Here is a 24,361-nt window from a genome sequence, read left to right as displayed (position 1 = left end):
TATTTTTTTATGAAATAACTTGTAACTTTTATAAGCCATTTCTCTTCGGGCATGCCATATTTCACAAAAAACTTTTTGCAGTTAATTGCAAGATGAGTTTTTATTGAATTTAATGGTGTCATTTAGTATTTTAAAGACTTGAGTTACTAACCCGAAAGACGAAGAAAAAGCACAACCAGATAAGACGACTAGAAAAGTAAATGTCCAAAGCGAAAGGCAAAAGGAGATAGAGAAAGAATAAAGAAGACGGTGATATTGATACATTATTAAGATTGTTAATTTTCCAAACAATTATTCCATAAAATATACTTTTAGTGTTATACAGTAACAATTTATAAACACTAACTTTGTTTCGAGTTGCGCGGATACTGAAATATTTCGAATGTTTTATGAAGCGTGGTTAATGAATAAAATGACATTGAGAATTTGATTGCTCATTATCATTCTGATGACTCGTTCCGACGAAACCCTAGATCATTTGGTAGACTCCGTCAACACCAAAAGGTAATTCAAATCTGGGAAGACTTCGTCTCCTCTCTGGCCTTGTGACGACGTCATTCAACATCGTCAATGGCCCTAAAGACTCCCTTCTTCTTGTCATGCCAGGTCTCAGTGACGTTAAAGAGTTTAGCGCAATGGTTGGTATCATAATGTTATGTAGAATTCATGTCTTCATAAAACAAAAACACTTCTACATGAATAACAGTTGGTTTATTATTGCATCCATTTAGTTAGTCTCACGTCAAACCTCTAAAGTCATCACCAACTATCTTCTCTCAACCTTCTTCAGCAACCTTCTTCAACACAACAACCTCAAGAGAGACCTACCATTTCTGGCTCTCTTTAACTTTATTCATCCTGTGTCCCTTTGTCCTGCGTACCTGCGTATTGGTCCGGATGGGATTTTGGACCGGTTCTGTCGTGTGAAGATCGGCGCCGCTACCAAATACACCACGCAGGTCACTCACCATATCGTATCACCCCACTAGGTCATCACCAAGCATGTCGCGTAATCCACAAAACGAGTGCTCATGTACGTACGTAAAACAGCGGTACCAATTGAACGTTCAGTTATATTTTCATTCTTCGCCATGGCTATTACATCAAAATGTTATAAATACAGTTAACATCCTTCCATTGAGTAGTTCGTATTGCCGAGTTGCTTTATTGGCCCATTTTTTGCTTCAGTTTCTTGATAAAATCTTTGGCCTGTTTGTCACCCTGACGATATTCAAGCGCACGTAAACAGTCGATATCTGAGGAAAGAGAAAGGACTTTGGACAATTTCTCTAACATAGCGAAACACTTACTCTTGGACGAGATCTTACCCATCTTGTGTGGTCGCGTAAGAATGAGATGCTTCTGTTCGATTTTGCCCGAATCTCCCGAAATGTCCGCTATTTCGTTAAAGCTAAGATAACATTCGGCCAGATATTGGTTGGACATTCCGAACAGATCCTTGTCCTTGATGCTGAACATGATCAGTGCGTTCGGAATGGAACGCTGCTCCGGCGTAAAGGTTCTGCAAAGCGATCACGATTTAATATTGCAACTTCAACCAAAAAACTCCACCACGGATGCACAACTTACATCACAAACTTTTCGTCAAACAGTGGGAATAGCGTTTTGCTCTGGCATTGCGTTTTCGGTTTGGCAACCCCAACGAACCGCTCCTCGGGCAGGAAGTGAACGCGCACGAACGGATCACAGGAACCGTTACCGTCCATCGGCTTCAGATTGCGCGCGTTCACAATCTCCAGCTCGAGGACGTTCTCCTTGAAGAAACACTGCACCGTCAGCATGCCGTAGCCGGTGGTCGATGCGTCGCTCCGGTTCTGCTCCTCTAGCCTATCTAAGTAATACTGATGGATGAGATCGGTCGTTTCGTACCCGTGCAGCTGCAGCAAGCGTTCGATGTGGGCAAGCGTTTCCTTGTCGGCGGCCGTTTCCGATTCTCGGTTTTCCGCCGTCTTGAAGTTGGCCACCATCAGGTGCAGCGTGTCGCGCAGGTTTGCGAAGAACGAAGGCGGACGTCGTTTCTGTGCGGCGCAACAAAAGAGACAAACAGGCTTGGTACAAACAACTAAAGGCAAACACCCTAACGCAACTTACGTCCAAATTGCTCTGGATGAGGTCGTACAAGATCGTCGTCAATTCGGCCCAAATCGCATCCAGTACGCGCTCGAAGTTGATCTCATTTAGCTCCGCGTTCAGCACGCTCAGCGACTCCTCCATGTACATCATCAACCGGTCGAGTGAGTTTGAGTCTTGCTGCAGCAGTTCAGCACCCTCGACCAGGAATCGGCGCATCGCGGGTGCCATTTTGCGTGCCAGTTTCTCCACCAAATCGAGAATTTTGTTCTTCTCCGTATCGATCGCGTTGTCCAGCACGGCACGCAGTGTTTCCTTGCACCGGTCCGCCTCGATGCTACTCTGGGCGTCACCCAGCTTGGACAGTATGTCATCCACACCGAGCTCCGTCGCGAACGGCTTTAAGCTTTGCCGGATGTAATCGATATTGTTGATGGCAAGACACCACTCGGTAGTTACCTCAAACTTCTTCTCGTACACATTCTCCACCACGCCCAGGTTTTCGACGCGGGCGGACATACGATCAGCGTAGAACACACAGCACCGACAGATGTCCTGTGAACGTGGATAAGAAGCGGATAGGTACCCATTACTATCTGAACAGCGCGATGTCAGCGCGGCCACACTTACATCAACGATCTTCGCCACAAAAATGTACGCTCCCTCTACGTCTGGCCAGGCTAGCTGTTGCCAGAAGATTTTGATCTGATAGAAGATGGCTAGCGTATCGACGGCTGACGACGAATACTTTACCGTCTCGTCAACCGACTGCAACTTATCCAGCTCGATGGCCTTGTGGATGCGCGTCAAGGCCTTGTACACCGCGATATCCAGCCAGTGCGTAACGCCGGTCGTAAACCAACGATGGTACTCGTCGATCGCAAAGTCAGTTTCCCCCGGGCTGAGGGCGGTCCCGAGCGTGCAGAATCGTTTCAGCACCAGATACAGCTCGAACAGCGTCGTGCCCATATTGATGTCCTCATACTCAATAAACCCGCTATCACCACCCCGCCGGGATGCCGTCTCGGGTAGATCGATGCGCTTCAGCTTCTTGCAGATGTCCTCCACCGTCGGCTTTATCAGTTCCGCCAGCTTCAACTCGTACGTGATGTAAAGCTCCTTCGTGTATGAAAAATGCATAATTCTGAAAGAGAGCAAACACATTTCCGTGTTAAACGGTCCGCATGTTCGAAGCCGTCACCTTCGACTCACTCTTGAAATGTTTTATCATAGTACTCGATGGACTTTTGAATGTCCGAACGGACCAGCTGGATGATTTTGATCAAATTCTGCAGACGATCCTCATCCGTGCCGGTCTGCAAAAAGTGTCCCTCTTTGATGCCGCTGAAGAAATCTTCAGCACCCGACACAACCGCACTTTGCAGCGCTCCACGAATGTCCCAGTTCGGTTCGCTATCGTTCGTTCGCCGGATCCATCCGTACATCTGCACCGGGAACAGATCCGTGCCCTCCGGCGGTTCGAGCAGCGCAACCTTCGCGATGATGTTTAGTACACCGTTCAGCGTTTTTAGTACAAGCTTATCGCCCGTGTTCTTCTTGCGCAGCTTCCGGATGGCAGAGAAGCAGGATGGCAGCAGCTTCTTCGTCGCCTCCCAGAAGCTCTTTAGCTCTTCCTCCGATACTGCACGCGATTGTACCGGGCGGATCAACTTCTCCAGCAGTGTATCGAACAGCACAAACGACAATGGATGATCCTGGTGGATTGTAGCAAAGACGGACCACTGGATGAACGCTTCCGTCGTGGAAGAGAGCCCGCTTTGGGCGGAGTGTTGGGTAAGCACTGCCTCACCCTGAATCGTGAACTTGCCCGACCACCAGTACGGTGCGACCTTCGACGATTCCAGCTCGTGCAGCAGCAGAATGCGCAACAGATGCCGATGCTCCTGTGCCGCAACTTGACTGTTTTTCTCCGAGCTAAAGTTCAGTCTTATACGGATGGTGCCCTGCCGACGCAACTTGTTCTTCTTGTCCAGATTGTACCACATCAGCATTCCCGAGGCGGGTATGGACTGTGGAAGTAAGGATACGGTGAATTAGTAAGGCCGCTCTTTGATGTGCTCTTGGCCGAAATCATACCTTCAGCGGAATGCTGGTACGTCCGATCAGTTCGTTATCGTGCTTGCCGGATGAAGCGGTCTGTGCTATTTCCTTCATCAGCTTACGTAACCCCCGGACACCCTTTACCTCGAACAGCTTGTTCATTTTCTCCTTGACCGTTTCAGCGGGATCAAAGTCCCACACTTCCACGATGAGGTTGGCATCGTTTGCATCCTCAGCAATGGGCCTGTGCAATCGAAATGTGAAACAATTCGATTAGTTATACAATCTTCTCTTCATGCAGACTAAACTAATTTAACACTAGAACTACCTATCGTTTTGCATTAAGAGTCACATGAATAACAACTTCAAGGACCTAGACTATGTTTTATTATTTTATGTAGGTCATACTGTAAAAACTATGCTTCAACTACGAAAGGATTGTTTACCCTCAAAAATTCTGTTCCGTTCCAGTCAAAATGGCTAATTTGGTCGTTCTAGTGTTAGGCGCTAGGAGTGTTCTAAATCTGAGATTAGTTGAGATGAGTTTCACTAAAATATCAAACTGTAATTCTTAAACATTGTATCACAAAAAGTAATTATTCTGGTAGGAGTTTTCTCAAAATTAGTACAGCAGTCCTCCGGTGTCATGTTGCAATGCCATTTTTCTCGCCCTGACCTGCTTAACCGCCAATAGCGACCTTAAACTATGGTGAGTAACAGTTGCAGTTTCCAACAACTGCTCGCTCTCCCTCCCGCTGGTCTACTTACAGCGAAAAGTGTTCCTCCCACAACGGATTCAGCGTACCCGCCTTGACGGAGGTGTTGTAGCGATGGTTCGGATTCGACGCGATGTACATCGTCACGAACGGATCCGACAGACCGTTCGAATCCTTCGGCTCCAGATCCTTCGCCTCGACGATCTCCACGTTCAGCCGTATCTCGGGCGCTTCCTTGTTGCGCGCAATCTCCATTATTTCGTTGTGCTTTTCGTCCGACATTTTGAACGCTTCCTGGATGTATGGAAACAGTACGTCCGCGTTGAGTTCCTCATCGTCACAACCGATGTTGTGGATGCTCTCGAACAGAACTTCCTCGTACAGTTCCTCGATCTGTCGTGGGGGGGGAAGGGGAAATGGAACGTGTGGGTGAGAAATGCACTTTCGGAATGGTTAAGAAAAAGCACAAACGCCCTCAATCACATTACGGTCATCGAATGGACGATCATGCTGGCCTGGTGTTCGATCTCTTCCTTCCGTACGCCACGGAACGGATGGTACGGAAGGCGCCCGGGACGATTGCTTCCTGCCGAGCTCGTACCGTACGGATTCTCAGACGTTCGTCGGGCGGTGGTTCCGTAGTCCCGTTCCTGAGGTCGCTGGACCGAAGGTTTTTCACGCCGATCCAGAGAACGGAAAGATTTGGTCAACCGCAGTGTGCCAAACTTGATGTTAAACTTCCTATTGCCACTCAAACCACCTCCATTGAGAAGTTTGGGCAGTGAGTAGGTACTCATGGCGTGCAGTGTGTTTACAGAACTTCCGTCCCTCGGTTTTGGTAAATAAAAACGTCCAGAAAGAAGGAGCTATTCGGGAAGCTTTACACGCCCAGAGAGTTCGAAATTCAACACAACGCGAACACAACAAGCGATCGATTACATAAAGCTCCAAATTTGTTGCCGTGTGCCCTGGTCTCAACAGTACGCAGCCATTTTGAAGCACTTACACTTCTTGATCTTGGGCGATGTTTCGGAGTGAAGACTTTCGGTTCATATTTTTTATAATTATTCTAATTAGCACAACAAACAAAAACGGGGAATTTCCCACGCACTTTTCCGAATGTCGACACTTGGCTGTATTTTGTTTCGCAAGGCAATAATATATGAGACAGTTTGTCCGTTCGCTGTAGGTACAACACCGCTCGACCAGTCTGGGGACCGCGAAATTTGAGTATTTTATTTTTACCTTCACACTATTCTATGGCGCACAACAGGGCGCGAAATGATTCGTTCTATTTTCATAACACCGTGCAGAACAACGCCGATAATATTGAACCGGGCGTGATTATTTCTGCGCTTTCGAAGATCTTCCATGCACAGCGCGCACCTTTTCGCCCTACCGAGCGCACCTTACGCGTGGTGAATTTTTCCGTTCGATTGGACGGTCGCTAGCTTTATAAATCACGGTCGTAAATGTTCGTATTACACACATTAAACCTAGAGTACGCGGCGCTTTGTTACACGGCACGACCAAGGAACGCTTGGCGCGGTGGAATCGCTTGAGCAAAACTTAGATCCTGTTTACGTCCGCACGGTCACAACCGTGGCCGAACTAATGCTAAATTAAATCGTCCACTCTTAACTCGTTCCGACCGATGCGCAAAGGAACGGAAGCAAGTTCACAATTCCCCGACCGGCTGGTGCTCCGACAGCAAAGATGCCTACTCGAGCGCAGGCAAATAAAAAGGAACCCGACCCGGGAGTGAACGGGACGGGCGCATCTGCCGTCGGAAAGTGAAGCCAAACAACAACAAAAAATGGCAAAGAAAGAGATACACGCACATTTCCGAACGGATGCGATTCGATTCGTCATTGACGAAGATATAAATAAGCCAAGCTGACCTGCGCGGAAAAATACAAACTACCATGCGGCTCCATCGGTGCTCCGTTGCGCTTACCCGACATTGGGCGACATCGGTCGGAATCCTGCCAAGTGCTTGGTATTGGAACATTGGCCCTTGCCAGACCCCCAGGCTGGGTTATGTTGGAGTAGGTTATGTACAGCCTAGGCTTGCGATTTAAAACGATCTAACAACGGTTTGTGTTGATCTATTGCCTCCGTTCACCGCTCAACTAGTTTTCCCAACACACCAAGCGAAATTGAGCGCAAAACGATCGATTCGCTTGCTTTCCAAACATTTTCAGTTGACTTTAACGGTCGATTTTGTGCAACGGGCGGGAATGGTTTATTTATGGTACCAGTCGGTCATTAGCACAGGAATGCAGATAAATATTTACCAAGCAAATAATCGATTAAATCAATCTCATTCTGCATATCTCATGCGTGAAAACGTGATTACTGTTTTGTAGGCATGTTAGGAAGTTCGAAGGGATTTGGTGTGATTTAAAGTCTCTACCTAATTAGTTCATTTCTCATACACGCAATTTCAAAATGGTGTCTACTGTTACCAATACAGTTGCTAATTAATCTTTAGCTGGTCATGAGGCAATAATACTCGTGTACGTCAGCATGCGAGCAACATTGGGACCTTGTGAAAATATCAAGGTTAATATAGTCAGCGCGTCGAGAAGGCAACATATGTGACGGCGCCGTGTAATTTCTCAAAAAAAAAATCCCGCGAAAGAACACGTGCTCGTATTTATAGCAGTCGGCCGGCCGAGCCCGTAACCTAACCTCACCGCAGCGAAATGAAAGACGAACTTTAATTAATATCCCGAATGTCATGGTACAGCGTACGTCGTCCATTCGATTTCCATTCATAGTTTCTGATTGGGTTTCTGCCTTTAGATTTTACGAGCTATATCAATGAACTTTTGAGCTTTCGTTACTTACATTCCAACCGAACACAGCTTCGATAAACTCGACCTGCTTTTCCTGCTGGTCTTCCGAGTCGCTTTCATCGAGCAGCGTTTCCGTGCCACTGTCCTCCGCTTCCACTACCGGTGGCAAAGTGGTTGGATCGTTCAGTTCCACTTCCGGTTCGTTCTCGTCCGGGAACGGCTGCAGCCGGCCACGGATACTTTCATCGTTTTGGATAGACTTTTGACGCAGGATCGAGCCAAACTTCTCAAAGAAACCGCCATCGAGGTCTTGAATCCTGTAAATAGAGACATAAGGCATAATGTGTGAAATTTCGCTACCGTAAGTTCTACTATCTCAGTTTGTTTCTCAATAAGTTCTGCTCTAAACTCTTAATGCTAACGAATCGTTATGCATACATGTAATGTAATCTCAAGACAGCGCTAAACTGCTCATACACTCGATAGCTTGTTTATTGATTAAACAGTTTCGTTCACATATACAGTTACAACTTAATGCTAGCTCTGGTAATTTCTTGTCCAAGCAAATGGAAGACGTACAATGGAGTTACTTGTTATACGGTGTGCGCAAGTGTGCATTCAATGCTGCGGAATTCATCGTTTCGTTAAGCTGACTAGTAGCACCTATTGTGCCTATTGAATATCATTGCATCACTTTACTGGAGGTTGCCGTAGCAAAGATACTTAATGTAGACATATTCATCGATACCGTGGCGTGAGCCTTCACGCCCAATGCCCGACTCTTTGATTCCTCCGAATGCAGCCTCGGTAGCTGATATGAGCCCCTCGTTGATGCCGATCATACCCGTCTCCAGTTGACGGGCCACCCGGAACACTTGGTTCAGATCGTTCGAGAAGAAATACCCGGCCAGTCCACGTCGCGTCCCGTTAGCAATGGCAAGTGCTTCGGCTTCCGTCTTGAACCGTACCACCGAAACTACCGGACCGAACACTTCCTCATTGTACAGGAGCATATTGTCCCGCAGGTCTGTCACGACCGTCGGTTCGTAATAAAGAGAGCCATGTTTCGGCAGGGTTTGACCACCGCAACGTATCGTGGCACCTTTCTCCTTCGCATCTTTCACGAAACGGTCCACTTTAGTAAGCTGCGCCTGGTTGATAAGCGGACCAATCTGAATGCCTTCCTGACTGCCATCGCCTATTGCAAGCTTACGAATTCGCTCAGTTAGCTTCTCCACAAACTCATCGTGTACTTCGTCCTGGATAAGGAACCGATTGGCGGAAATGCATGTCTGGCCGCAGTTTCGGAACTTGGAGTTCATGGCCCCAGTTAGTGCTTTCTCCATATCGGCCGATTTAAACACGATGAACGGTGCATTGCCACCCAGTTCCAGCCCGATACGTTTAACACCATCTGCACACTGTCGGTAGAGCAGCTTGCCGACTTCGGTTGACCCGGTAAACGATATGGCCGCCACCTTATCGCTACCACACAACAACTGCCCAATTTCGGCTGCATGTGTTCGGCTACTCGTTATCACGTTGATAACACCTTTCGGGAAGCCAGCCTCCTCAGCCAAACGAGCCAATGCTAGCGCTGTCAGGGGCGTATCTTCTGCCGGTTTAATAACCACCGTACAGCCCGCCGCAATCGCAGCGGCCGCTTTGCGCGTGATCATGGCGTGAGGAAAGTTCCAGGGCGTTATCAGACCCGCCACACCGACCGGATTGCGCGTCATCATAATCTGTCGGTTCGCTACGGGCGATGGGACAATTTCACCGTAGATGCGGCGAGCCTCCTCTGCGAACCACTCGACGAACGAGTTGCCGTACGTGACCTCACCCAGCGATTCCACCAGCGGTTTTCCCGATTCCGCGGTCATAATGCTGGCAATTTCTTGCCGATTCTTCTCCATCAGCGCGTGCCAGTTCTAGAACGGAAACAATCGTATATATCATTCGTGAAGCAAACGCTCGGTAGGGCGCATCAACAAGCGCTTAATTGAAGTTAATACCCTTCAATTGATTGCTTACCTTCAGCAGTGCTGACCGCTCCTTCGCGGTACTATTCTGCCACCCTGGCTGGTAGAATGCATCATATGCCGCATCGATGGCCAGCTGGACGTCCTCCCGGTTCATATCCGGCACGGCACCCAAAACTTGCCCGTTGGCGGGATTTTGCACATCGAATGTGGTTCCCGAACGAGCTCCAACCCAGCGCCCATTTACAAAGGCCTGGCTTTGCTTCAAGGGATTGCTATGCATCGTTCTCGCTGCTAAAGACGTCACCGTGCTCAAATTGAAACAAAATCCGTAACCGTGCCACTTGCCAGCGGAGCGCAGGACCAACACTGAGCGAAACATTTTCACGACCAGGCACGACACCAACTCGCGGATGCTAATCGCGAAGCGTTATCTAATGTGTACTTTTTTTCGGGCGACCGATAGAGAGAACAAAGTAAGCCAATATTGACAAATTTGATTGATTAGAGGCGCGAGGCAGAAAAACCGAACTGGGGTTCCGAGATTCTTCTCGACTGTGCCGCACACAATCACTTGGCACGACCAACCAAAACAAACCGCTGCAGAGGGGCTAAAAATTGACACTGCATCGCCTGTACGGGTGATGTGTTTAAGCGGTGGAGTTGAAAAGTTGTGGCGAACGAAATTCAAACACGATTCCGTTGTGCGCGCGAATACTCCCATTTTGTTCTGAAGCGGGCATATACAAAACGATCATTTTCCACTGGGTAAGTGATGCAACTAATATAAACAAGATAGTTATTAGCTCTAAAATGAATTATTGACAATTTCCGAGACCGAATTCTCATCAGTAAGGGGATTCTACCGCAAGGTAATCGTAATATTTAATTAGCAGTTAAATGGGTAAGCAAATTAATTAGAGACATCAAACTAAAGTACCTTGTTTCACATCGATAAAAGATCCACTTATTACCTCAAATGAGAATACTAATGGAAAAGCGTAGGCATCATATCAGCCAACGAGATATAAAAGCACCGATACGATAGTCGATATGAAAGCGTGCTGTTGTGTAGTATGCGCGATATCTACTCAACAACGAACATTAATAGTTATCATTCGGCCGCACTGTCAAGTTTCACTTCAAGCAAAGCACATGTGATTCAACCCCCACATGGCACAGTACCGTTACGTATGAGGTATCAGGTTATCATCAAGATCTCGACGGAGAACTTGAGAATGTATGGTTGCGAAACAGTTGAAACAGTCTATCCGTGTTGATCGTCATACCCGGGACGGATATGATCAATTTGCTTGCTATTTAACTTTTTGCTTGAGGTTTTACATTCGACTGAGGAAATCGCAATACCATCGAATGTTAAACTGCACAAGATGCATAAAAAAATCACATGAAAAACGTGCACTGTCGCGAAACATAACATTGCACTGCGCATGTCTCTATATTCACCGAAATGTTGCCCGAACTCTTAGTTATCCGAAGTTTCGATCGAATTAAGAACGAGTTCTATCACCGCGTTTGTTTATTGTTTGAATAATCTAGACACTTTGAAGTTTTAAGTAATCAAGACACTTTTTAGACTATTTTGCAATTCCTGGCCGAGTTCGCGGATTTTAAATGTGCATCCTGTTTTCACACAGGAATGAAATATACCAATTCGCACTCGACTCATTTCGGTGAAATCACACTCTGAAGCTAATGAAAGAAGGATGGAAAATACAGTTAACACCTTTCTACATCAACGATACCTACATGGTCTGGTGTTCCGTTGGGGGTTTTTGCTTTTCCTCCTGGATCTTGTGGTACAAACCTTTCCACATTGCTTCCTCGTCCATCTTGATGCTGCCAGGAGTTGATGCACACTGAGAGCACTTGGGTTTGCGAATCGGTGGCACGTTAGAATCACTAGCAAAAGTCTGTTCTGGGTCAGCTATGACGTGTTTTTGCACAAACGCACACGAGTTCTAAGGGCGGCCCTAGAATTGTTTACTGATCTGTTTCAAACAATAACGATTAGAAAACTTGGAGCTCTTATGAGATTGTTTTCCTATTCACCCACTGAACATTACCGACAATATTTCACAAACATATACGGCACATATTTTGTGTAATGAACCATGGCATCGTTTGTACAATTCATTTTGTATTTCCACTTGTGTACAAAACATTGAAGATTATTAAATGAATGACTGTACGTTAAGGCATTTCTGCCTTATAGAACTGCAGCGTTTGGGGTTACTCCGCAACCAGACAGGCTCAGACGTTCATTACAATTTTAAATAGGCAATACTCCAGACGCAAAGCCGCGAGGAGGAAATAAAACCCACCCCTACATCTTGGTACTTGGCTTACGGTACTAACAGCAACAGATTATTTATATGGACATCGTGCGTTATGTTGACGCCATTCCTGCTGTTCGTGATAAAATGTACCCAAACAAACACAATCTCAGTGCTACTTGTAGCACTATCAAATGATGTAATGTAGTGAAGAAAAAACCTGTAGAAACAATCATAAGTTCTGTTCTTTTAAGTCCATCTACTAATATCGCAGCTAGGGGTACGCATGACTTTACCAGACATGTTTGTTGAAGATTTCAAGGGCCACCGTTTTAAAACGCTGCCCTCCCATTCTTCCACACAATCTCAGCCGTCTCTCCGAATACGAATGATTAAGATGCGGGAAGTGATCTCCATAGGTACTCGGCGCTATTACTAAGAGCCAGTCGTGCAGGGAGCTCAGGTTTACTCATAGCCAAACAATGCACCACAACAAATAGTTGGCTGCTTAGTAATGCTTCACGCGAAGGCAAAAAGCAATCGCAGTCGGATGAATGATGTCATAAATGTTGAAAAATTACACCCAAAGCACACCCAAACCAAACCGTCCGGGGATTCTTGTTAACTGGTGACGAAAAAAAAACCTCCATCTCTAACAACCTTGTTTTGTAATGACCTCCATCCCAACCGGCGTGGGCCAATGGAGGCGCGAAACAAACAAGGGCATGGGCATGACAATAGAATCGGACCTGTTTCCATTAGCACTATTTGAGCGTTGGAAGTTTTTCCTGCTCAGTGAGAACGGAAACGGCACTATGCGTTGTTCGTGATGCGTTGGAATAAGGGAAATAATCTTTGCAAATTTGGAATATGGACTTTTGGAAATATCCTAAATTGGTGAGGTGTACTCTATCACGAAAAGAACCGCGGGAACGGCCCCCTGTAAATTTCTTACCATCTCTTGCTTTACATGTATCAGTAAACATTCACTGATATACCACGGTTTACATGCAATGAAAGTCATTACATCTAGACCTCGCCTCAAGCGATGTGAATTCGAATCGCCAAGCGATTGTAGCCGGTCGGGCCGTGCTGAGGTAATGCTTCGTTTGTTAAACATTTGCCGGTACGGTTCGCTGACTAAACGATACCCTTACCGCGCTCTGTGGAATCCGGAATGGATGCGAGATCAACAACAGCATCCATTGACAAAGTAAATTGCACTGCGAACATTAATTCCCCACCGGGGTGAGGTAAAGTATGACCCACTTTGACAGGAGCTCCATTTGGTATAAAACTGCTAAGATCATCGAGAACCGAACTCGGCAAATGTGTTCCAGATGACGACAATGATCACCGTGTGTACCGGGTGTAAATAAGTCTATCTACAGTCGAATTATTCGTGCTACACATGGGTGCTACACGACGCAGTTGTTTAATTTAACTTGCGGATCTTAAGTAATGTATAATTGCACCTGATATTGTCGATTTGATTTGAAGTCTAGTAGCGAATTGTTGCACTTGCGAGATCGTGTTAGTACAATAATCGCCATCTACTCGAGCTTGACTTAATTAAGTATCGAATCCAACAGAACAAAATGGTCTGGAAGTTGCCAAGGCGTACGGCTATTCACATTTTAACCTTCAAAAAGCGAAATATTGTCGGAAATGTTTTTCTTCTAGGGTTCTGCCTATGGTTTCATCGTTTTCTTTCCGCTTGAGACAAGTCCATTTGCAAGTTATAAGAAACCGACAAAAAGAAATCACATCTTAGCGCTTGCGCGCACCGTTTTTTCGTAATTTTGTCTTCACACAGCTTCTCGTAGATGCACACGCGAGACGTTTGCCAAAAATGCTTACAAACCGATGCTGACGTCAGCTGTGCCACACTTCCGACAGCCAAATGTTTTTTGTGTACTATTTTACTTTCACCAAGCGTCGATTCACTCATTCACTGTTTAAGAACTGTTTAACACAGCATCTAGGTTGTAAACGATTCGTCACTTGCGTGATACTTGCTCACTTTGTACTGCTCACCTGACGTCTAGACGCGAAATTTCGTTAGAAACGCGGTGTAAAAGCAACGAACGCGATGTTTACGCTCAATTATAACCTTAGGACGGAAGTCAAGACGATCAGCTCAACCAACCAGTCAGCCGCTTGCTCAACCGCTCTGTCGGAGGCAACAACTTCAACTAAACGAGACTGTCCGCTAGGGCCATGCTAGGTGGTGATTTTGCCGATCTCCTCACCAACACAACCACTGGCCGGGACCGGGGTCGCGGATGCGGTTTTGTTCTGTCCGTACGCAAGCGAAGCGTAAAACCCTGTACGACACACGATCGCGTGGGAAAGAGACAGCCACGATCACAAACGCTAGTGGGGATATCCCAACGGATCGGTGCGTTGAGCTTGCCGCACTGTATACGTAATGTTTAATTCAATTGTTTCGAACGTTCGCTAGGTGATCAAGGTTTGTTTTGTTTACAAACGATCGGAACTATGTTTGTAATGCAGGTGACGCATTAGAACTGTCAAAGCGCGGTAACTGTCATGTAAGTGTTACATGAAGATATGCTCTCCAGAAGTTTACCTTTCCACGCACAACGCATCGATAATGACTGCCCAGTGCGTTGATAATAACAGGTCATTTACAAACTAAAGGTGCGCCACTGTGTCTAGTGGCGGCCAAAATTCAATTAAGAAAATGCCATGTTTGAGAATGACCGGTTTGAAAGCTACATGCGGAGATTTGTTAAAATATGATCTCGCTATCTTCAAAACCTAAAGCCGACAGCCTTCCCCAGTTCATGAGGTCACCACACGATCCCACACTAGTACGTATTTCAACGTAAGGGTCTGGAAATCAATCACGCAAAGGGACGGCAAAACCTTTAAGCCTGTGTCGTGTAAGGAAAATACAATTTGGAGGCTATTATTTCCCACACCATCTGACGTGCGGCCCTAATCGGTGCGCTCAGTGATCGCGATGCTACATGAAAGGTAAACGTGATCGTACGCAGGAAGCTTTTCAACCATGCACGACACGGTACAAATCGATCCTAATGAATGCCTAAACCGATTGGTGTCTATTGCTTATTATGGGTATAAAGTTCATTGACTTCGAGGAAAACTAGAGTAGTCGAGGTACGTGAGAGTGTGATGAAAATGGATGTTAGTAACAGGAGACACTATAACACAGTTAACGCCAACTTTGGTAGAATTCAATTCTACTACCGGTACACACATGACTTAATTGGAATCAGTTCTGATACTCACATATGCCTCTGAGACATGGACTTTGTCCAAAATTGAAGAATTTTTCTTTGGCGAGTTTGAGAGGAAGATGTTCAGAAGGATCTTTGATCTCGGATATGAGTATCTCTCTATCGTACAGTGAATTACAGTCGTCAGGTACCGGAAGACTTGATGTCATGAGAATGACACCGGACAACCCAGTCCATAAAGTTCTTTTAGGTCTGCCACATGGCCAGAGGCTTGGTAGGTCTAAATTGAGATGGAGAGATGACGCTGATGCGTCCTCCATAAAGACGATACGACGATCGATCGTGAGCGATTTAGAGGTCTGCTACAGCAGGATAAAACCGTGAAGCATTTGTAGCACCAGATAAGCAAGTAAGTAAACTTGTTTTAAATCTTAAGTATTCCAAATAATATATTCTGCATAACTTTTGCTCTATTTCCATAATGAGAAATTGTCGCGGCATAAAATTCATTTCATTTGCTTTTTTATCGTGAACAACGAAAAAGGATCTAGCGGCGGATGTGAGGCAACACCAGATTCTCCAAACACGTCATATTACCTGCAAATTATGCCGGCAAGGTCGTGCCAGCGGTTGCACACCAACCGAGGGAAATACGCTCTACACGGAAACAACGCGGACCGGCTTGGCCTGCTGAGCATTGGTATGGGTGATCACGAACGCGATCGAGAGACGCACAAGTGAAACAATTTCGCACAACACTACACGCGACTCAGTGACGTCACGGAGCAGCCACAGTATAGTGCGAATGTTGAGAGTATGAGTAGATTTATGGCATTTTTTTCGCATTCGCAACACCACTTCTGGAATACATCCATCTACTCAAGTGCGGCCGGTTTATTTTTTTCTCATGCACGCGAGTGAAGTGTGTGTAGAAAATTATGCTTTCAGGATGAATATTTTTGGACATACTGCAAAACATACTCGCTGCTATGACATCATGTTGCAAAATTATTCTTCTTTTGAATATTTCTGATAAGCCTATTTGTATGACTTTACTATAGCAATTTTGAAAATACACTGAACTTCAACAACATCTCACACGAGCTTATTTGTTTTACTAATTATTCCAATCGTATTAATCAATCCGCGGCAGTCCCGATACCAATATCAGTTGGAGCACTGTTTATTGAAACGGTCATACACCTTTCTCTTTTTTCGCCTTGTTTTTGCGTTGGTTTTACTCACATGACCTATTGGCAACAGCAGGGTACGGTGCGGTTCCGATGTATGTTTAAAAGAATGAACCATGTTTAAACGTAAACAAAGAAATCTACCCAGACGGAACAGTTTGAGCGTTAGCATTCCTCGTTAGCCATGCTATCGTTAGCCGACGCTCCAAGTTTGCAAGGTCACAGAAAAGATGCACACGCCTGGAGTTAAAAATCTATAATTGTATTTTTGTTATGGTTTCGCAGGGATTGAAGATGAGCTGAAGATTACGTTGAATATAGTCTTATCACATATTGAGATATAGAGCTCACTTTGTAATAGCATATTGCTTGTAGAATAATGTAATGTAGCATACGCGTGTGTAAAAAGTCTGACCAATCGAAAATCACCATCAGATTCGATATATTCTAGCGCTGCTACAACCCGATAGATGGCGCCACTAAGTGGAGCTAGTAGTTCTAGCAGAAAAGATCTTAAATTACTATTCTTTGACACATTCTGCGCTGTTGCGAACATTGAACGATAACTCCAATCTTAGAATCGTTGTGAGTAGGGTCATTTGTAGACAAAACAGCACTGTCGCAATAAGAATTCCAAAGATTTCTCACGGTACTCACCTGCCACCTTTGCCTTTGGGAGGCTTTCCCTGCTTGGGACGTATCTTCCGCAGCATGCCAAGACTGAAGTACTTCTGCCAGGCACTTTCCTCCTCGTCGTCGTATTTGTACGTGAAGAAGCTGCCACCGCCACTAGTGAGGAAGGTATTGGTCCGGCGAGCACGCCCGTTCTTCCCGGCACGTCCTGTCGCTGTCGAGCGCCCGAAAAGCCTATCCGACCAAAGTAGTCGCTGAGCGGCGGTGACCTTGGCGGGTCCGTTTCTTCGCCGTGACTGCTGGCCGACCTCGTTCAGGCAGTTTTCACTTTTACTCCACCGACCAGTACCGTCCGACGTTCGATTGCCAATGCTGAACAGATTCTGTATGCTTCCGCTCCAACGCCCAAAAGTGCTCGTCGGTGGGGCTAATAAATTCGACTGCGGCTGTGCCGGAATTTGATCGCTTGGCTTATTTTTAGCGCGTAATTCTGCACCGATTCCGCGCCGGTTGGGGCCTGCCGCAGTTGAAGGGGTTTTCCCGCCAGTCGCACCATTTTCCACACTCGACTGTTTGCGGTGCTCTGGGGGCGTGTGGTCATTCGGTATGGTGTCCATGCTGCTACGGTACATGATGGAGTTGGAGTCGATGGCGTTCAGCATGCAGGAACTTCCGGCATCAAAACTGCGCCGTTCGTATTGCTCCAGCTGATTCGCTACCTCGGAGTAGTAGCTGAGCGTCCTAAAGCTGTGATCGTTCTCGTCGCCATACGTCGACTCGGATGGCCAGTTCTGTTTGCGAGAAGGTACGACCAAAACAAAATGACGATAATAATGGCAGCGTCGAAATCCTTGCCATCGCGCAACTAGTGCCGAGAGTTGCATGAGCACTCACATGTGACCTCCGCACAAACTTACCTTGTAGTGTTCCGGTGGCATCGTTTGACGTTTGTTGTGGAACGGTGTGTACATTTTGTACTTGAGTGGATTGCGAGCATCACTGTTGATGCCGAGCACGAGACAAGAAGACTGTGACGATTCCTGATACGAGTTACGGAACGCATCTCTTTCCGGCGCAACACCATACCTGCGTCTCGGTACCACCGGAGGCTTTTCCTTCTCGTCCGTCTCCAAAATAGTCATGTTGGTGCCGTTGGCTATTTGAACGTTCAGGGTCACATTTCCGTACGCACCGGTCCTACGGCGTAGCGGAACTTTCGGTTTGGCCACAGTATTTAGATCATATTCTATCGAGTTCGGTATCGACACTTCCGATTGGGACAGCGATCCGTTACAGTCTTGTTGATCGTTTACATACGCTATGGCTGAACTGTGACGCAACGCCGTATCTAGCTGGGCTCCACTTTGTGAGGATGCTGTTGCAAAGAGGTTGTTCTTTCTGAACAGCGCCTGTGAATTACGACGCTGGCGTATGGCATGGTGACTGCGGCGAAACGTCGGCAATGAAGCATCGTCCGGCTCGTCGTCCATGAAGGGTATTTGGTTAACGATTACGTTGGTCTGGTAGATAGGATTCATGGGATGACAACAGCCAGCACATCGGTCCGAGCTGATGGAAGAAGAGAAATAACAATTATGGTGCTTATCAGTACAGAAGAATCACTGAGAGTGGCATCTGATTCACATAACGCTACAGCCACACGTTATCTACCTCTTATTTAGGTTGTAAGTATCACATAACGTAATACAGGAAATGTCTTCATGTCGTTTAAGAAGAAATTGTTCATTTATAATAGATAATCTTCTAACGACTTAAGTTGCAAATTTTCAAATTTTATTAGCAATATTTCTAACAACTCTGATTATTTGCAACTCGAAAGGAAGCCGATTCTCCAAGACAGCCCTATTTTATCCATACCGATGGCCGATGGCGCCCTCTTTGGTTAAACGCCCGTAGCTCCTACATGCATAATCAGCAGATTGTGTCAACTGCTTGGATAACTTACTTAACATGTTGATTAATTTAGATCAAGCTAACACTTTGATCTACGGTCCACACACCCGGGATATGGTGCCCTTTCACTGTTCGGAGAAGGAAATGTCTCTAAACTAATGTGAATTGTACTTAGAAATACGGCCGGCACGATTAAAACAAAATGCCGTGCCTTACCAGGGCAATGACGATGAAGAGCATGGGTTTATTAAATATTACAATTAGTAAGGCATGACTCAACTTCACACCCAATACTTCAATGTCTTCACCGTGAGTATCAATTTTTCATCTTCGATTGTATGTTTGGAGTACAAACTACACAAACATGAACCTTCAATAAAATTGAATGTTTTGTTGGTTCAACGAACGACCTTCAACAGTAAGACAGCAACGTAACTTTACACACTGCACATTGCTGTCATGGACAAATGTGCTTTCTTATCAAACGTTAACTGCGACAAGAACACGATTTTACGACACCAAAAACGTTGTCGTGCGTTAACCAGAAAGGGAAAGGATGCGGTTCAAACACTATGCATACAGCATTTTAGTCACACTACGAATGTTGTAAAAAGCTTTCAATGATGATGACGATGAATCTTTGACACTATTTTTGTGTCGTTCGTAATGCAAATGCGAATGACTGTTCCTATCAACATAAAGTTCAATTACGATAATTAGTGTATATTTTATGTCAGCATGGGATTTCCATGTTTGCCATCACTCTCCACGCCTCCAAGTGTGTCAATTGATAAACGAGCATGTCGTTAAGCGCTAACAAACGGCCGTTGCGTAAAAAAAACTCCGGACCAGATGTAGATCTGTGTTGAAACTAGGTAACATTGTTGCAAAATTACTCACTCAAATGATAAAACAATCACACTCGTTACGATGCACTGAAGCTAAACTGAGCTAAACTATTGTTTGCACCCTAAAAATGCATTTTAAATTCTTTTACATTTTTTTAATCCTTTCACATTCTGCACTGCGGGATGTAGATCAAATGAAACAAATACACTGCACGGAGCAAATGGAATAGCGACACGCGCGATCACCTTCCGACACGGATGGGCAACTACCTGTGTAACCTATCGCTTCGTTGGAACACCAATGCAGAACTGAGCATACATTTTCTTCGGCAGGTACATGCAACTCTTTGGCAGGTTATTGCCAACTCTTCGAACAAAGGGTGCCGCATGTAGGTACGCATTTACCACCAGCATGGTTCCCCCCACGCTTCCATTCTGCAGCAGTGGTAGTGCAATGAAGAAGAGTTAATGTTGCGATAAAAGCAACCCCAACGCCAAGGGACAAGTTCAATGGCAATTGTGGGGGCCAAGTGGTGTCATTTTTAGAATGAGTATGCTTCTTCTTGCCTTTACGGTTTTAGGTTTAGACGAGCCTGACGTATGTGAGTTAGTCATATCATTTTTTGGACAACAAGCAGTTTCTTTGATTAAGTTTGTTTATACCATTGTAATTCATTTCAGAGCAGACCATATCAGACCAATTTTGTAGGATCTTCTTACCAAACTTAGTAGATCTTTCAGGTCTTGGATCAATAGGTCAGGGAATCAATCAGATACATGAACTTTACGACGCAATGAGCTCTTTTGGAATCACGGCCAAACTTACCAGACTAGTACGAATGACAATGACCAACGTCACAACGTTCCTTTTTTTTCACACATCATCTGGTGGTGGATGGAAAACTCTCAGGGTGCCTTTGCTACCACCAAGAGTCTGCGTCATGGAGATGGTCTAGCGTGTCTACTATGCCGATGGCGATAGAGAGGGCCATCCGCGACTCGGAGATGGAAACTTCGGGAACCATCTTCTCATAAGTCAATCCAGATCCTGGCATTACACAAGGGTGACGTACAAATAGGTGAGCGTACTTTCGAAGTCGTCCAAAATTTCACTTATCTTGGGTCAAAAGTCAGCACCGACAATAACATTGATGTTGAAATGTTATTCTACAGTCTGAGGGAACTTCTCCACTCAAAACACCTGTTGCGACGAACGAAGTTGGGACTATATAGTTTCAGAACTCACATACGCTTCTGAGACATTGACTTTGTCCAAAACTAACGAAACCTTCTTAGCCGCGTTCTAGATGAAGATACTCAGGATTTTTGGCCCCGAATGTGTGGAAGGACAATGGGAGGAGTCGCTAGAACGACAGGCTCTATGAGATATACGACGAACTTACTGTCGTTCGGCAGATTAGACTCGCTACGCTCCGGTAGGTTGGTCACGTCATGAGAATGACACCGGACGACCCAGCTCGTGAAGTTCTTTTAGATCCTCCACATGGACAGGGAAGGCGTGGTACGCCCAAATTGCGATGGAGTGATGACGTTGACGCGTCCGCTAGAAAAGTCTGGACAATTGATTGACAGACGAAGGCGCTCAACAGTGAGCGGTTTAAAGGACTCCTGCAGCAGTGTAGTGCCGGATAAGTAAGTAAGTAAGTATAATGACTCAAGTAAAACATGATGGTGATTTCTATGGCAGCAAATTATACCAATCACTATAGATTAAAAGACAGTAGGACATAGACATCAAAAAGATGCCTCTGCAGAAATGAGCCGAAAATTTTGTATGAAATAGCACATTTAAATTATTTAAACAAATTGCTCATAGCATATAGAAATAACGAATGAATTTCAAAACCTTTCATAAAAATTTATTCTTCCGCTACGCTTCCCTTTGTATTTCCCACGATGAACCCACCTCACCTGTTGCGCTGGAAGTCGTATCGATGGTGCCCTGCGTCCGGCAACAAATCATCACATTGTACTGATTTATCCTCGAATTGGCGCTCGTCCAACGTGGTACCAGTGTCTCCCGCCACACTTACGCCACAACACGGCACCGGGACGCTTTTGTCCAGTCTCGTCGATTTCACACCCATCAGCCGACCCTTCAACCAAGGAGGGGCACTGATTTTGCGTGCACTTTTCTTCTTCACCTTCACCTCACCGCCGACGTCCAGCACGGACACAGTCGTTGCCGCCATCGGGACGTGGTGTGAAGATCGATTTGTACTTTTCATCACTGCAAACTCACATTACCACCGAATTTGGAGCGAAGCTGCGGCAGATGATTGTTTCACTGCTGCCAATGAAGCACTCAACTAACAAATAAAACACAGTTGTTTACGCTGACTTGTCAAAACTGCAATCGATTTCTGTTCTGTGTGTCCGCCGCACACTTGGATCACATTCTCCTGCAGGGATGGGTATGCTTCCAACACTGACAACGGAACCGCAAAGACAAACTAGCTAACTGACTGGCTTTCCAATTAGTTCTAGCCTTTCTTTGCAAGAAACGATGCACGATGGGCCATGGCGGGTATGGGTTTATGTAATGGGAAAATACCAGCACTACCAGCGTGCCAAAGGAACGCGCGATAGGCAGATAGCTTGAAGGTGTATCATCGCATCCCACCCTCCCAGAATCAGACCAGCATAGAATGGGTGCCGCCTGAGTCATCGCGATTCGATCGAAAACGGCAAGATAAAGCAAGAAATTTGCCATATACGCGTAGAAGGAATCGATTTTTGTTACCATTTCTTCACGCCAAACTGCCGCCTGTATCTCAGACGTATGAAGGTTGTCCTTCTGGCACGCAACACGCAATTGATTAATTTGAATTGTGACATTGAGCAAAACGAATGATTTTTTTTTGCTTTTGCAGATGACTCACGCGTTTTGTTTAATATAAAATAAATCGTAATTTATACTTAGGGCATTCAAATATTTGAAAAATCACTTGTCAAAACACCATATCTTTAAAACGACTTGAATATTAACATTATTTACATCAAATATCTCGTAGATCATTACCCAGGCTATGAACATTAATAGCTGATATATCTTCAAAATACCCTTATTTTAATTTTTATTATTAGTAATACTTCGCAACGCAATACCCTAATGTTTTCTAGTCTATATTTAGGAGGATAGTAAGCGGACATCGATGCACTTGTTGACTTTGGGCGGGAAAAGATGTATTTTTCACTGTCACATTCACTTGAACTGGTTCTCAAACTTCACTTCAATTTTATAACTATTCACTTAAAGCTAGTCACTCTAGTTTCGATCCAACTTCTACGGCATACTCCCGAACTATTCTCAAACTAGACCAACATGCCCTACCCAGAACCGTCGGCCACAATCGCGCACAGGCACCTGCAATGTTGTGATGAAGCACGATTTACGATCACAATGGACGTACCGGCACTCCGGTTGATTGCAATTATCTTCGCGCGCGCAAACCCAGTGGCAATGGTGGAAGGTTTTATATATTTACATTTTGTGCAAGCTACACCCGCTGTCCACGGTTGATATCTTGGGAGTTGCTATCGTAGTCAAAATGCGACATGTTTACTGTAGATATTTCTATGTTATGAAAGCACAAGAGCGGAGCACGACGTTTCACTTGCTAGTTTGATCGTTACTGAGCACTTGTTTTTTGAGTAGCCTTGACACGTACAGGGACTAATCTACTCGCGAATCATCCTCCTGCTGCTAACACATAACACACGCGATGCTGTCTGCACTGGGATTAACAACAATTGGTCTCCGGAGAGATATCACTTTAGCCAATTTCTTGAATACGTCTGAGGAACTTTGGGCAAAGCACTCAAAGGAAACGCTGTGATGCAAGAAGAATGGAGAACGGATACTGATAAATTCATCACAAAAGGTATTCCCAGACATGACATCTTCCACACTGCGTTAGCGGTTCTTTCCACTGCTGGCAATGATCAACGCACCCCAAACAAGGATGACGCATCTTGGACAAGATGGGCGAAAATTCGCCGAACTGACCAGTTGCACTGCTCCCGAAAGATTCCCCTCACGATTGGCTCAATTAAACGCGAAGAATGATCATTTAATTAACTAACGACGATCAGCGTACTGGATGTCACAGACTCGCACACTAACTTTAGCGTCATCTTTACCGGGAGTGATCCATGCTGGCTACACCGGCCCGTGACTTCCACCGCGACAAAGTGTTCTGAATCGAGTGCAGTGTTCGCGGCCATCCACTGGCACCGTTGTGCGGTTGTTTTCCACACGTAGAGAAGAGAGGGTCAGCGGAATTAGAACGGCACCAGGCACCAGAGCCGCCTCTGGGCAGTCTCGGCAGGCAGTCCGACCACCCCAAACGCTACGTCGTGGAAACGGTTTGGACTGTAGTGAGTCTCGCTGTTTCTCTTTCCCTCACCCGGGCTTTCTCGCTGTGGTTCGTTTTTTACATTGTTTACCTCCACCCAGAACGAACACATAACGACCCACACGTCGTGACAAACCAAGCGAAACATGAATTACACTGCTGGCTTGCTGTCGGTATGCGTGAACTGTCACGCTTCTATGGTTGCTATGGTAACAAAACAAT

The 24,361-nt window shown here is 45.6% G+C and overlaps 2 protein-coding genes across 2 annotated transcripts; both read right to left on the bottom strand.

Annotated features, from left to right (window-relative positions):
• Window positions 1-1,164: 1,164 nt before the first annotated feature.
• On the bottom strand, window positions 1,165-22,009 carry LOC128709640 (protein unc-13 homolog 4B). Its single transcript, XM_053804645.1, has 12 exons — window positions 21,693-22,009; window positions 17,916-18,567; window positions 17,023-17,789; window positions 7,722-7,986; window positions 4,921-5,261; window positions 4,189-4,396; window positions 3,304-4,121; window positions 2,722-3,235; window positions 2,113-2,646; window positions 1,591-2,039; window positions 1,329-1,522; window positions 1,165-1,256 (listed from the first exon to the last, which is right to left on the bottom strand). The coding sequence occupies exons 1-12, from the start codon at window positions 22,007-22,009 to the stop codon at window positions 1,165-1,167; spliced, it is 5,151 nt and encodes a 1,716-aa protein (XP_053660620.1).
• LOC128709641 (succinate-semialdehyde dehydrogenase [NADP(+)] GabD) lies at window positions 8,365-10,033 on the bottom strand. The gene is made up of 2 exons (XM_053804646.1): window positions 9,704-10,033; window positions 8,365-9,600 (listed from the first exon to the last, which is right to left on the bottom strand). The coding sequence occupies exons 1-2, from the start codon at window positions 10,031-10,033 to the stop codon at window positions 8,365-8,367; spliced, it is 1,566 nt and encodes a 521-aa protein (XP_053660621.1).
• Window positions 22,010-24,361: the final 2,352 nt, after the last annotated feature.

This window comes from Anopheles marshallii, chromosome 2 (assembly GCF_943734725.1).
Source record: "Anopheles marshallii chromosome 2, idAnoMarsDA_429_01, whole genome shotgun sequence".
Classification (NCBI taxonomy): domain Eukaryota; kingdom Metazoa; phylum Arthropoda; class Insecta; order Diptera; family Culicidae; genus Anopheles; species Anopheles marshallii.
Note: the sequence above shows the minus strand (reverse complement) of the source record. Positions and strands in the feature narration are given on the sequence as shown.

What these genes read in the sequence shown, in the direction of transcription:
- LOC128709640 (XM_053804645.1), bottom strand. Translation starts at nt 22,009, where the DNA reads ATGAAAAGTACAAATCGATCTTCACACCACGTCCCGATGGCGGCAACG. An exon ending in GTACCAGCATTCCGCTGAAG is followed by an intron (nt 4,122 to 4,188) that starts GTATGATTTCGG and finishes TTACTTCCACAG; the next exon opens with TCCATACCCGCCTCGGGAAT. An exon ending in TCATCCAGAGCAATTTGGAC is followed by an intron (nt 2,040 to 2,112) that starts GTAAGTTGCGTT and finishes TGCGCCGCACAG; the next exon opens with AAACGACGTCCGCCTTCGTT.
- LOC128709641 (XM_053804646.1), bottom strand. Translation starts at nt 10,033, where the DNA reads ATGTTTCGCTCAGTGTTGGTCCTGCGCTCCGCTGGCAAGTGGCACGGT. An exon ending in AGCGGTCAGCACTGCTGAAG is followed by an intron (nt 9,601 to 9,703) that starts GTAAGCAATCAA and finishes TTTCCGTTCTAG; the next exon opens with AACTGGCACGCGCTGATGGA.